General features: G+C 40.5%; 1 protein-coding gene across 1 annotated transcript in view; it reads right to left on the bottom strand.

Moving 5' to 3' along the window:
• Window positions 1-5,682, bottom strand: part of LOC104619864 (microtubule-associated tumor suppressor 1 homolog) — a gene marked incomplete at its 3' end in the record, with an annotated part of 65,728 nt that extends 60,046 nt beyond the window's left edge. The window contains exons 1-2 of the mRNA XM_010285895.1: window positions 3,631-5,682; window positions 583-778 (exon numbers count right to left, since the gene is read on the bottom strand). Coding sequence (XP_010284197.1) covers window positions 583-778; window positions 3,631-5,682 — 2,248 coding nt within the window. The remainder of the gene's footprint in view (window positions 1-582; window positions 779-3,630) is intronic.
• Window positions 5,683-15,368: the final 9,686 nt, after the last annotated feature.

The following is a 15,368-nucleotide window of genomic DNA, read 5'->3' as shown; positions in this document are numbered from 1 at the left end:
ACAGGCTACTTTTGAGATCCCCTCCCCACCCGCCCCCTTGGTATTAATCTGTCTGAGCTTAATTAGCAGCTCAAGCAGTAGTCTCTCCTTCCATTATGTTCTCTCCTTTCTAGAAACTATAGAACTGTAGCAAAATTAGGTTGAACAAAATATGCTATGTCCTGAAATAAGAGCTCATTCCCGTTGGGATAGCATACAGTTGCTTATCATAAATGCTTTGTACCTGAGCTCTGTATTTTCTCCTCGTCACTTCTACATTTTTTGAGTACTTTTAGTTGTAATTCCACAAAGTACTGTTTATAATCAAACTATAAATAATAATATTTAAATATTGTTTCTTCTAATAGCACCACACCCTCCTAAACACATTCCTTACAAGATAAGATTTTACAATGATGGGGTGTAACCTGCCCTTCTTTTTCCCCCGTATTAGTATATGTGTGATTTACATAGAATTGTATTTAGCACCAAAAATACAGCTCTGTACCATTCTAAAAGTTCTGTCAGAAAGTACGTTAAATATGGTACCTTAATTTTGAGAAACTAGCAAAGTGGTAGAATTCCAATGAAAAATTCTCTTACCAGAGCTTGATGACAGAACAGGTCCTTTGTGAGAAGGTGCTTTAGCTGTGCAGACAGTTTTATTTTCACATCCTCTCTTCAGCGGCACCACAGATGGCACCATTTTAACCTTGGGGGCTGTTACACTTCGTAGTGTAATTGGGCCTTTCTTCGGTATGTTTTTCCCTTGTGTTGTCCCATCTTTCACAGAAGGCACCTGTTTAAAAAACAAAACAAAACAAAATCCACACACCACCACTGTGAGAAGCCCAGCATCTGTAATGAAATACTGACCACACAGGTAAGGGATACGCTTAGCTGTTTGCTGTCATGTTGTCCACACCTGCAGTTCAGAACCTCAAGAATCATCTCCTGAATGGCCCTCAGCAACACAATACTATTAACTCATCATTACCAGTAATTAGCTTCAAGCACATTAAAGAGGATACAGGGATCACTTTGCATCAGAGTTTCTTCCTCTTCCTCCCCAAACTCTAATCAAGCCATTCAACTACACGACTGCACCTAATGTCTAGATGAGTTCTTCACCAAACAACTACACAAGTTAATGCACTGAGAAGTTAGTTGGCCTGTACTACCTGAAACGTCACAGCCACTCTAACAGGTTTCCCAGTCTAGGTCATATGTTACAACACAGAAACAGGTTAAAAGTCTTTCACACTCACGTGTGATAGATAAAACAAATGTCACAACACAGAAACAGGTTAAAAGTCTTTCACATTCACATGTGATAGATAAAACAAATTCATGTGTGGACCTAGGACATGTTTAAAAATAACTGGTTTATATGTAGCACTCATCTACCTTTCATACAGAATTCTTGCTCCAATTCATATGGGCACTAATTCACAGAATCATTAAGGTTGGAAAAGAACTTCAAGATCATCAAGTCCAACCATCAACCCAACACCACCATGCCCACTAAACCATATCCCAAAAGTGACACATCTACAGATTTTTTTGAACACTTCCAGTGATGGTGACTCCACCACCTCCCTGGGCAGCCTGTTCCAATGCTTGACCACGCTCTCCGTAAAGAAATTTTTCCTAATATCCAATCTAAACCTCCCCTGGCGCAACTTGAGGCCATTTCCTCTTGTCCTATCACTAGTTACTTGGGAGAAAGACCAACACCCACCTCACCACAACCCCCTTTCAGGTAGTTGTAGAGAGCGATAAGGTCTCCCCTCAGCCTCCTCTTCTCTAGATTGAACAATCTCAGGTCCCTCAGCCACTCCTCATGAGACTTGTTCTCCAGATCCCTCACCAGCTTCGTTGCCCTTCTCTGGACACGCTCGACCACCTCAACGTCCTTCTTGTAGCGAGGGGCCCAAAACTGAACCCAGTATTCGAGGTGCAGCCTCACTAGTGCCTAGTACAGGGGCACAATCTCTTCCCTACTCATGACCTATTCATGACCACTCATGCTGTAAAGTTAAGGCTATAAAAGTAAACTCAAAAGAATGTACAGCTCTTTATATGCTTTTCTGTGACTCAGGATGATACACAGTGATTTGGTCATATTAATGCACTTTCCACTTTTGACTCCAAACCTCATCTTCATTTTCAGAAGTTAATCTGTACTTTTCAGAAGACCACTCATTAAGTTTAGTCCAGCTGACTGGTCTACTACACATTTTAAGAAATTGCTCTATGGATTTTCCAGATACCAGCAGAACAAGTAATACCACAAAGGTTTCCATCTTGGCAACAGGATGAATTAAAAGCATTCTCTCCAATCCTCGGCACCAAAAGGAAGGGGTGAAGCAGAATCCAAGCTCTGAGAGACTTTAAAACAGACTATCCTTGCTTTCATGTTAATGTGTTTTCAAGTTAATTAATTAATTATAATAAAGAAATAATTTATTAGTTTCTTATGTAATGTTTCAAAAATGGATAGGTGCTTCTGTTGTACCTGAAGTAGCTTCCTCCATATACTGAGCTTTTACTAGAGTTTTTCTGGCAAATCAGTTAAACCTGACAAAAATTCAGATGCCAGTTTTACCAGTAACAGCTGCTGCCTCCATTTCACCATTTTAACATAAGCTGTTGAACCCACATGCAAACAGAAGGGACTCCATATCCGATCAAGGCTCCAACTCTGCATCCCTACCGTGCCTCCTGAGGTCTTGGTCAATCCAACACCAATGTTCTTACCTTCTTTTCCACCATTCCTTTTCTTTTAACCTTCTTTCAGAGTATTTGAAAGCAGCACGTTTCTCCTGACAGGCAGCTGACTTGTCTGAAAATATTTCCCAACCAACCAGCACATGCATACCTCCCAGCCAGGAAGTTTGCACCTTCCAGCTGGCTGACTGCCCAAAACCAGGTATATGCCCTCTGCATAAGAAATATTTCCTGGCTACTCTTAGCTATTCTAAGGAGTCCTGGTTCTACTTCAAATAAACGAGTTCCCAAATTATATTCAAAGCAGACAGTTAAATTAAGATGTTAAAAATAAAACGCTTGACCGAATTGTTGGTCTTGGGGTTTTGGGTGACTTAATATTATTGTTAATATATGCACAATATTTCTCTAAATACCTTTAAGGAGTGTAATTTAGTTCTAAAACATGTTTTGAAAGGAAAAAATACTGAAAACAGCAATATATCTCTAATGTCTATTTAAATTTACAGCAGCACTAGAATTGTATTTATAAAAGCAGATATTAAAAGCTATATTTAGAAAAACCTTATCAGGTTATGCTATGCAGATTTATCAGTTCGGCTAAATTAAGACTTGTTTGTTTTTATTAGAAATCCTACCAACTGTATTGTCTTAAAAAGACTTTACAAAAAAAGAATTTATACCATGGAATAAGATGAAGGCTGAAGACACTAAATAGCACTTGAGGCCAAGTGCAACCTGTTTGTAAAACTGTACTTCTTTATTCCCTTTATTAGGGGGAGACTTTACCTCAGACATCAATACTACAGTTACATTTACTACAAAACCCATTCCACAATTTCCATTCAGCATTGTGCAATGCAGAATTCCATTTTTCCAAATGTACAAAACATATTCGAATACGTAAAGAAAAAAGCTTACCAAAGGAACAGAATGCAGGTCAAATGTTTCATTTACCACATCTTTTAACAAGGCTGCTTCTAGAAGAATTCCCATGTTGCTGTTTTGCTCCCTTTCACCTCCTGACAGATAGATGTTTTGAGCACAGGGCTGCATTAAAGAGTTTGAACTTTCCATTTTATCATTCAGCATTTCTTTCGAGTTCTCTACACATGCTGGAAGCGCAGCAGAAACCAAGGAGCATGCCGAATGGGTAGAGCTTGCTTTGCCAATGTCTTCCGGATTCTGCTTTAATGCAGGTGTCTTTGAAGCCTTGTGGGAAGCGTTTCTGGGATGTGTTGTAGCACGTATGACTTGGCTAGTGAAGAGGTGTTTGTTAAGATGTAGCTTATGGGGCTTATTCACAGGCAATTCCACTTTAGTATCTTTAGCTAGATCTATTTTCTTTTTCAGCACTTTTATAGACGGGGACAATTGCCTCGGGGAAGTAACCAGCGAAGATGAGGAGACAGCTGATAGTTGGGGGGACTGAGGAGACTGTTTTGATGCTGTACTGTCTCTTGACTGTAGCACAGGCCTAGACATAACCTTTGGCTTAACGTTTTTGAAATTAGGTTTGGGAAAACTAACAATCTCAGATTTCTTTGCTTTGGTTATTGTTGACACAATAGGAGACCTGCCCACTGGTTTTCCTGTGATTTGACCTGGACTAGATTTGAGCAAAGGCCTTCTATTATGCCCTCCTACAAATGCATCATTTGGTCTTAGTTTAGGAGACTTGTCTCCAAGTTCTGCCAAAGCTGAAACAGAGAAAGTTGTATCTTTTGATTGTTCTTTAGGGGTTGAAGTACACAGAGCAGAATCGCTTTCGTCAGCCATAGGACTGAAAACCACAAAAGTTGCTTCGCATTTCAGCTCAGGCATAACAGTCCTCTTTAATTTTGGTACACTGCGAGATATGAAAGAAGTGTTGTGCATATCCTGAAAAGCAGCATTTCCAGAGATATTCTGTTCTTTGGTTAAGGGTTCACTGGTTTTCTTTGATACTTGTTCTCCAGCCATTTTATCTACTGGGAGAAGGTGCACATTATGTACAGGACTATCCATGCATGTTTCAGCACTGGAATTCCCAGTTTCATCACGGTCAGGCATATCCTGCAAGGATTTCACTTGGTCATCTTCATTAATATTAATGCATGGCAGTAATGCTTCTTGCCTAGAAGGATCTATACATTCAGCAGCTAGCTTTACAGACCATCCTTCCGCCTCCTGGGATTCTTTCTCAGTCTTGTTAGTGTTTTTTAGATAGTGTTTGACACCTGCAGAGGCAGGACAATATACTTCAAGTTCTGAATAGGCATCTGGGCTTTCTGAAGCCACCATGGTATAAAAGAAATTAGGTGTTCTTTCTGAGCTGGTTCTATCAAATTTCTCTCTCGTACATACTTCAGAAGAGATTAGCGTTTCCCTCAGATGGATGTCATCATTTTGATCAGTTCCCAGAGTTTCACCTATAACATTAGTAACATCCAATGTGCTCAGGTGGCAGCGTGCCCCATCCTTTATCAGGGATGGCGTGTTCTGCTCTGGAGCAGGAAGAGGTAATATACACTTGGAGTCAGTCTGACTGTAAGGCACCGATTGTTTCGTACTCTGATTTTGCATTTTTGCCATAGCAACATTACCTGTCAGTAAGTCTGTCGTTTCTTTCAAGTCACAGTTCAAATACACACAAGTCTGTTCAGTCACAGAAGACTTGCATGCAGCATCTGCATCTCCCAACAGAGCTCCTGTGCAGTTGTATTTACCAGGTGTCTTCTGCAAATGAAGTGCTTCAATACACTGCTGTTTTAAAAGAATACTTCTGAAGTCACTCTTATTTTCAAGAATAGTATCATCTTCATGCTCAGTCACTGTATTTTGGTCAGTCAAATCATCACATATCTTGGTGGCACAATTCTTTGAGGAAGGTGTAGCTCTGTCACATGCGTAGCTATTTCCATTTTCATCCTTTATAATTAAGGAAGACTTCAAGCCATTCTTTGCTTTGTCATCTGATTTTTCAACATTCATTTTGAAGGCTAAATTTCAAACTATTTTCATTTTATGCTAATTTAAAATCCCAGAGAATGCAGATTCTTCTGAACTTTGCAGGAAAAAAAAACCCAAAACACGCTTTTCCCTGGAATGTGTCAACTGTCCTGAAAGATATTAAAAAGTAGTTCTCTGTTTTCATGTTTCCCAAGAGGATTCAAAATCTCTGGAATAAAAAAGAAATTAAAAACAATTAGCCAAACCAGGATTTTAAAATAGTAAGCATTCTTAAACTATTGAATCAAGTGCAGCCATTTTGACCAACTTCCTTAAGGAAATCAAGCTTCTGCAATGATGCCGTTCCAGCATGTTTACTTTCAGAAATAATTTCTGCTTCTCCAATTGCCAAGCATCTTCTGAATCCTTTGGTCAGCTGCAATCAAGTGTGACTTTACGGTTGTGTTCTCAGAGACTTGCCTTTCTTGGCTTCCATGCAAACAAAGGAACAGCCCAGAAGATTTGGCTCTTCAATAGGAAAAAAAGTACATGAGGGACGACATTATGAATGAACCATCATTCTTCCCTCTTCCAATAGCAGGTACTCAACAAAAGGGCATGGTTCCTCACACAGTGTGTAGTCAAGCTACGAAGCTTCTTACTGCACAGTGCTTGGAAGCCAAAAGGTTACACAGGCTCAAACACAAATGGATAAAAGCCATGTAAGAAAAAATATGTCCAAAATGGTCTTCAGTCCTCATTCCTTGATGCACATAGCAAAGAGCGGTAACAACCCTAGACAGAAGTTTTGCTCTGCACTGAAGGCCTTCTTCCTGCCTTTCAAGAAAGCAATGCACAGCAGAGGCAGCTCAAGATCTTCAAAGAGTTGTTTTAAGACATCTGAGCTGAAATATAGAGAAGACTGGGAGGTTCATAATCAGCTCTGAGGTTACATCAATACACTACCCCAGTGCTGCTGGGGTAGCCAACAGGTTAGCTCATGGGCACCCCTTCAGAGTCACTGAAGAGCAATTGCCTACGCAGCAACAGTCTCCATCTTCTATAAAGATGACACAAGATTAGCTAAGGGGGGAAACAGTTCCAGTGCCCTCTCTGGTAGAGGAAAGCCACATATCCTCACCCAAAACCCTACAGAATCAGAGAGCAGGGGGGTAGGTGGCAGAGGGGGACCAACAAAAAACTGAAGAAAAACCCTTGCAACATATATGGACAAGTTTCTAGTAAAGCACTATGGCTGCATCCAGGTACCAAAACCACAAGGACATGAATGAGAGAGAAGATCCAAACTGTCCAAAGCAGCTGTTTACCTCCATAGCACGACTCCATATTGAAAGGAAAAGATTCCACTCTCCAATCAAAGAATGGGAAGGAGGAGGACACTTGCCATCAAAAAGGATGAGCAAACAGGTCAGCGGTGTTTAGCTAAAATGCAGAGACCAGAGTGTGGTGTCCTCATTTGAGGACACCGATATAGTGACATATTTGAAATTTGTGGAAAGAAAGCAGCAGGATACGAACATCGGGATTAACCATGGTGATGGACAGAATAATGCACACTAATGAGAATAATATAAAAGTCTGAAATTATTTGACTGTAAGTTAACCACAATGAGTAGCAGAGTCCCTACAAACTGAAACTGCAGGGCTAACAGAAAAACAGAACATTTGATCTGTGCTATCAACCGTCTCAACTACGGTGACAATACTGGTTGCGATACACTGAGACAGGTCAAGGAGGCTACAAGATCCGAAAAGAAAAAAAAAAAAAAAATGGGAGGCCTCCACTATCTCTGTGTTGATTAGGCACATTGAGGAATAATTCCCTGATCATATTTTTTGTACAGCAGTCAACGACTGCTTTGGGAAACAAACTGCCATGACAATAGAAGCAACTCTTGATTTGCTCTCCAACAAAGAAATTTAAATCCTCACAGAAACCACACAAACCATTTTGGAAATCACAGCAGGAAAGAAAACAAAACTCATACCAACAAACACTTGGGAAAGTGTAAAATAAAGCCAGCACACTAAGTGGTGAAAGTTAAGTTACTAAAAGCAAGAATGCATCATTCAAGATGCTGATATTTTTCCTTAAACCTTATTTTCTTCACGTGGAAACATAGTTTGAGTAACTACATTCAAAATAAATCCTTTTTTTTATACCGATGAAAACTATAAAGCTTTCCAGACAGGCTACAGAGCCCGTAAACAGTTTTGAGTACAAAAGCAGAACTCAAATTAAGACCGTTCTAGAATTGCAGGAATTTGCATGCTCGCTATGGACCAAACACAGACTGGCTTCTGGCCCACAACCTTGTCTTTACATGGGACTTTAAAACATCTGTCTCAGACTGAGCGTAAAAAGGAAATGACAAGCTCCCAAAATCAGACAGCACCCTCCTCTGCCCCCACTCCCTCCCCCAAGATGAAATGGCTTGACTAGCTTAAAATCTCCTGGTTCCTTAAGTCTGGTCTAGATCCTTTGCCTACCCACCATTATTCAATCCCTACCGAAGCATGAACAATTTTAGTACCCTCATCTTCATATTCCATTAGGAAACCTAAGGCAGATTCAAGAGTTCTTCCAAAAAAAAGTTCCCTGAAGGCAGGGCAAGAACCTGTCCTGAATAATTTTCCATTGAATGAAGTCAATCACAGAATCAACTGCTGAAAAATATTTGCAAACCTCACTTTCACTGTTGTTTTGACACATTAAAACTAGTTTCTACTTGTCTGGAGACTAGCCCATAATGCAGCTTTCTCACCTAGTCATGCAACAAAAAGTTAAGATTCCATTTTGATTCAGCATTAGCTCAGATCCAATCAGCAGTCTTATCTCTTTCAAGAGCCTTCTCACTACAGAAAACAGGAAACTCCAATATGTCAAGACTTAACAAGGCTGAGATCCCAAGAATTTAAAAAGAATGATATGTTAGCTTACAGTATGCATAGCTAATGATGCCAAAATTCAAAACAACACAAGCAGCTAAATAAACCTTGATCCAATCAATGCTGAAGAAGCTTCAAGAAAAATAAAAGTAGTTTGAGACTCAGTAGACAAATGAGGAAGTATGTTAAAGTTACATATACAAATGTGTACATGTATGTAGAAGTCTGCTCACTCAGTGCTCTGGACTTTCACATAACCAGTGAATATGCAGAAATAAACTATTTTAAAGCAAATTTTCACTTTAGTAATCAATGCTTTCATGAGCAACTAGACCAGCTTCATATCCACATTTAAAGTCCTAAAAGTGCCCTGCATAAAAAATGAGGTATTTCTAAGCATTAGCTATAGTGTATAAAAATCTGTTAATATACATTAATACTAGTTCTCAAAAAATTGACATTCTATAACTCTGCAGGTACTAATAGGTTCGTAAGCCTTATGAGAAGCCTTCCTGATGATGAGAAATTCTTTAGATTTAAGACATAGGAGGCTGAATAGAAAATGAACCTCAGCCAGCATGTCCTCTGTAAGAGTGGTCAGTAGCAGATGCACAGACACAACAGTTACCCTTCCTGAGAACATTCCTTACCAAGAATACACTGTTCCTGGCAACTAGCCACTTAAGGAAGTCTCTAAACTAAATACTACTAATGAACTTGCTTTGAGTTTGTCTTACATCATTAAGCATTATGCACGCCTGGCCTCCACAACACCCTCCAGTGCAGTACAGAAGAGTTCAGCTGTTTTGTGCTTTCAGTAAAGCTCAACTTGTCAAATTTCAGTGGTGTGTTTCAAGTGCTTACATACTGGGAGGCAGGAAAAAAAAAAAAAGGAAAGGAAGTCTTAGTTATCAGAGCTCTAAGCTTTCCCCTTCCTCAACAGATATAAGAGTCTCGGGCAATAGTAGCATCATTTTGGAAAAAGAGTAAGAGCTTAGCAAGCAGATTCTCCTAAAAGGAGAGATCAGCTGCCTGCAGCCCCATACCCAGGAGAAACACACTACAACGTGCAGAACAGGGCTCACAGCAAGACTGTGTCAGTTCTACTAACCTACCAGGGGTGTCAGGGGATGTGCTGTAAAAGGGCAGAGGGACAGCGACTCCTTCAGTGCTGGGTAAACAGCGATCAAAAGCATATTAAATACTATAGATAATTCAAGCTACAATTTACAAATTACTACAGCAATGCAAGTCACATTGCGTTACTGTCACAACACAGATAGTAATAATTTACACTTTTCCTGGTACTCCATCTGGAACTTGGTTCTTTCACCTACACAATTGCATGGCGTTTACTCAAACCCATCAGTTGTGTTTGTACAGTCAGTATGAAGGGAAAAAAGCCATCCGAACGGAGAGCGTGTGCCCAGACATGTGCAAAGGCAGTCTAGAAGTGCTCTTACTCAACTGAACATGCTTTGATACTAGACAAAACTCACCTTCAGCATCCGTATTTCAGCAGAATACTGTATTACACAGACACGATCACCAGCATCACTGAAGTCAGAAACCATCTGAGGCATTTCACATGTCAATGCGTTACTCTACAACCAGTTTACTTGACCATGTTCTGGACTGCAACACAATCACCCAAGTCTGACTTTTCAGCACGTACACTGGAAGGCAGAGATGGCAGCATCCAGGATGGAGCCTACTGAAACACCTGCAGCAACCAGGCATTCCTCCCAACATGCTCTGTCCAGTGCTGCTCACACATGTTCCTTCAGGAAGCACTGGGAAGAAATGAAACTTCAGGTAACGCTGCATTTGCACAGAACGGCAATTTCAGTGCTCCCTGTGCAACCCCAGTAATGTCACATCCTGATATGAACTAGCCTGTTGCCAAGCTAATCCAAACTATTAGAAGAGAGGATGAGTTAAGCTCCTAAAACAACTTCACCCAAACGTTTATAAAATTACAATATGCTCCTAGAAGTGAATTACATGAAATGCTCATATGCTAACAGCATTACTTGCTTAGGAACACACAGTGTCATCAGTGCTGGCACTGCGAAGGTGCTGCGTTTGTAACAAAACACAAAAAAAACAAAACCCAGCAAACCACAGGGTAGCTAAGTGGCATCTGTATGCCATCTGGTCCAGTGCCTTTTCTTAGGAGTAAATTAAGTCCGTCTTTTACTTAGATAACTAAGATACTTGAAAACAGTGTCTACAAATGGCATCTAATATTTTGGGGATTTGGAGGTGCAACCCCCTGGGACCAAGTTGTTCTGCAAATGCACACGCCTTTCTCCCACTCTGTTTCACAGCAACTGACAAGATGAAACTCAGGGAAATAATAGAGATAAGCCTACACAAGCCACTGCCAGCTATTAAGGCAGCGCAAGTAAGCAAGTGTACTTTATTATTTGAGAGTAATTGCAAGATCAAACAAAACCAAAGCTACCTATTTGAATGTGCAGATGAGAATACCAACAAGCCTCTCACTTGGATATTCCAGTGCTCTCCGACTTAATCAGGCTCTCATTCATAGCTTCATTAAGACAGCATTCATCGCTAAAAGTGGCACAGACTACACATGGGGTTTTCAAAGTACAGTGCAGTACACAACTGCACACATGGTCAATTATATACTTAGTTATCATTCATTTATCCATTGCCATCATAAACAAAGGCTGTGGGTGATTTTCCATGAGATCAATATTCAGTCTGTTACACTTCAGGAACGAATTAGATTATCACTTCCTGGTTACATTACTCATCAACTTTCAGGAAGATGCTTTGGGGTTTTTTTGTGATAAAATAGCAAAAAAAAAAACCCACAACTATATTGTTTAGCAGGAGCATATGTTCTTGTACAAGAAAGAATAAACTTGCAGGTCAAAGTGAAAGTAAGGAGCTGGAACTTGGAAAAAAAACAAACAACAATAGCACATTTACTATGGCACTTCCTTGGAAGGCCAAGGTTCAAGTCCTTCTTTTTGAAAAGCCTGATTGAATAGCTAAGCACAAACAAGACTGAGACTATCAGAGCCCTATGTCCAACAATCCTAATCCATGGTCAAGTTCTTTGACTATATAGAGGTTACAGATATCACCTTCTCTGTTTCCTGGAATTCAGCTAAACTGATTTTCTCCATTGCTACCATTTAAAGGGTACATTTATACATTTTGCTATCTTCAAGTTACGAAACAGTGAACCAGGATTATTCACAGGAATTTTCCCTCTAAGACTGAAATATTATTGGTGTAGGAAGAAAGGTGGTAATAGATTACAAAGAACAAAAATGCTTGGTGAATTCATCCTAGGTCTCAGATGCTCGCATACAGCAAATAAGTGAAACCTTAAAGTTGAGCAAATAAGGTTTGGGCTTTTCAAGAATGTTCCTCAAGTTTCAAGATAGTCTTCAGATAGCTAGCAGTTTTCCTGAAGTCTCTCATAATACATTCTTTATCATCATTTCTCATTCTTCAAGGAAATTTCAGACGTAAGCACCCTTGCTGCCCATCTTCCTTTGAACAAGCTTCAAACATTCAAAGTAGAAGTTGGGCTGACCGTTTCTGAACTAACCAGTCAGTCCTCTCAGCAATCTTCCTACTCTCCCTTACATGTTTCTCCTCTTTTACAGAGCTGTCAATCCTCTTAACTTGCCCCATACTCCTCACTTGCTTCTCATACTAGCTGAAGTAAAATCTAGTACAGAAGGAAGTAGACAGGGAAGCAATGCAGAATAGCCATTACACCTTGGATTCTCAAGACAAATGGGGGGGAGGGGTGTTGCTGTTGTTTTTGGGGTTTTCTGGGGTTTTTTTGTTTGTTTGTTTTAAAATGTCCCCTCTGAATATTAGGTTTCCAGACATTTGATTAACGGACAACTTTTTGTCTGCTGCTAATCTCCTTCTGACTGACAAGTACAAGGCTTTCACAAAACAGCATGTACAAAAATGGCAGAAATACTTGCAGAAGCAGCACCATGCTGCAAAGGTGGTGGCTAAAATACCAGTCATAAGAACTATTTTTTTTTTCCAGGGTTGTTTCCTAACAATGAGTCACAACTCAGTCATTCGTTTGGCAAGTCAGAGCAGAGATGGCTTTAACCATTACCACTGAAATAACTCCTGCATTAAATATTTGCCTTTACAAACAGGTTTTAATGCCAAGCAAATATACCACATGTGCTAGGCAGCATACGCTTAGACTACTTAAGGTTATGTGCTGAACTATTTTATGAAGCATCTGTGCCCCCAACTCTAGCATGAGTGCTACACAAGTGTAGTTGACTTTATCAGTATTCTGGCTTGTACAGTGACTTGTGTCAATGGAATCAGTTAAGGCCACAGAAAGACTCATCTGCTCCCATGCATTGCATGTCCTTCCAGATCTTCACCTAAAACTGAGAAGTTGTTCAGCAACTGGCTATATTTAACACTGACATATAATATGAACTAGTTTACAGAGCATTTGCAGTACTCTCAACATAACCTGCAGTGAAACAAGATACAGTAAGTACAGCAGTATTATTTAGCTCTAGCTGATTATTCTGTAACAAAACCTATAACCTGATTAATTTAACTGAAAAAAGAAGATAACTGTCTAATGAAAAAGCAGCATCTTTGACACTATATCCTTCTGCAGTACAAATTGAAGAATTAATCAAGATACTTAGGATTTCTCACATTAACCAGGTCAGAAGTTTAATCGGCTCACAGTTTTTGCAGACTCAAAGATGCTTGCTATGCAGAAGTGGTCATTCATTCAGAAAAGACTACAGCCAGCCAAAACCTGTTTCCACTTACTCTACAAGAAATTCTACCACTGAGTTAGGACTGCACTTCCGCACAGCAACAGCATCACAGCAGAATTTACCAGCTGTTACTACATTAAAAAAAAAAAAATTCAAGTCTACTGATTATATATATAGTGAATAAAATCTAATAAAACTGCAATAAAGTGTTTACAGGAAATATTTTGGTAGCCAAATAGGAAACAGCTCAAATCCAATGATTAGAAGGCCTAAAGGTGCCGTGGTTGTTGAAGATTTTCAGGAAGTATTGCTGAATAGGATTGATAGGATTTAATCTACTAACAGTTTCACCAATATTTCACCTGCAGTGTTGCACTGGAGGTGCTGGGCAATTCACAGACATTGTACCAAATGCTGTAGTCTTAGGTGGAAAAAAAAGACCAACCACACTGTTTTTATATTCAAAAATGTTATGTTCCCTACAGAGGAAACTGTTTCTCACAGTGAGATCAGTCCTGCTACAGGAGTTTATTTTTATATTTTATTCTTTTTACATTTTTTGTTTGTTTGCCCTTCAGTCCCAGGAGACACAAGCCTCCAAATCCAAGAGGGACTAGCTCTGCAAAGGTAAACACAGCACTGCACCTCTGCAACAGACAAGTGACATGAAAGATGCTGCGACAAGTTCTGCAGAGCTGTTCAGAGAAAACAGCTCAACTTATGCAACACTATTAGGTGGCAGTCGGTGTTCTCTGGAAAGCACGAGCTCGCCGTGCCACTTGACAGGCTGCCAACGGGCTGCTTGCAGCCCCGCAAGGGCTGAAATTCTGGTGGGCAAAGGGCTGGAGAAAAAGGGGGAGCAGGGCACATGTTGCTTGAAAGGCTGCCAAGGCAAGGTTATTGGTCTCACCCAGGTGATCTGGAAGGGAGCCAGATACGCAGGCTGCTGCATATATATTATATATGAACATTAGCTTTGATTTCAACTCAAGACTGACCAAGGAAGAAACACTGTCAAAAATGTGTTTCTACCTGTTGCTTCGGTAGCTAGTAGAAGTGAATTGAACTTGCACAACTGAAGCCTGTCCTGTGAAAGATGACAACCTCGGTAAGTTTAAATGTGTATGACAGAATTATTTGATTTGTCAGCATTAAGTTCACCAAAGCATGTTAACAATGCTGCAGTTTCTAGATTTCCATCTAGAAATCCAGCAATTCACAGTGCACAAACAAGGATCCTCATGTCGTGCTGAACCAGGAATCTGAATGCACAGTTTGTTGATTCAAATTCTCTGGTAAATGAAGTCCCAGAATGCTGGAGCAGCCTGAACTGAGAAGAGTTGCTGTCATGGTTTCAGCTGGGATGGAGTTAATGTGTCCAGCTCTGGAGCCCTCAGCACAGGAAAGACATGGACCTGTTGGAGAGGGTCCGGAGGAGGCCACAAAAATGATCAGAGGGATGGAACACCTCTCCTATGGGGACAGGCTGAGAGAAGAGAAGGGTTGTTCAGCCTGGAGAAGAAAAGGCTCCTTGCAGTATTTAAAGACTTAAAGGGGGCCTATAAGAAAAATGGGACAGACTTTTTAGCAGGGCCTGTTGCCATAGGACAAGGGGTAATGGTTTTAAACTAAAAGAGGGCCGTTTTCAACTAGATCTAAGCAAGAAATTTTTCCCAATGAGGGTGGTGAAACACTGGCGGAGGTTGCCCAGAGAGGTGGTAGATGCCCCCTCCCTGGAAACATTCCAGGTCAGGTTGGACGGGGCTCTGAGCAACCTGATCTAGTTGAAGATGTCCCTGCTTACTGCAAGAGGGTTGGACTAGATGCCCCGAAGAGGTTCCTTCCAACCCAAAGAGTCTATGATTCTTCCCAGCAGCTGGTATAGTTATGTGTTTTGGATTTGGGATGAAAGTAATTTTGATAACGTGCTGATGTTTTGAGTTGTTGCTGAGCAGTCAAGGACTTTTCAGCTTCCCATGCTCTGGCCTGCCAGCGAGCAGGCGGGGGGGTGCACGGGAAGCTGGGAGGGGGCACAGCCAGGACAGCTGACCC

This window comes from Phaethon lepturus, unplaced genomic scaffold (assembly GCF_000687285.1).
Source record: "Phaethon lepturus isolate BGI_N335 unplaced genomic scaffold, ASM68728v1 scaffold11974, whole genome shotgun sequence".
Lineage (NCBI taxonomy): Eukaryota > Metazoa > Chordata > Aves > Phaethontiformes > Phaethontidae > Phaethon > Phaethon lepturus.
This window is presented reverse-complemented; position numbering and strand designations above follow the sequence as displayed.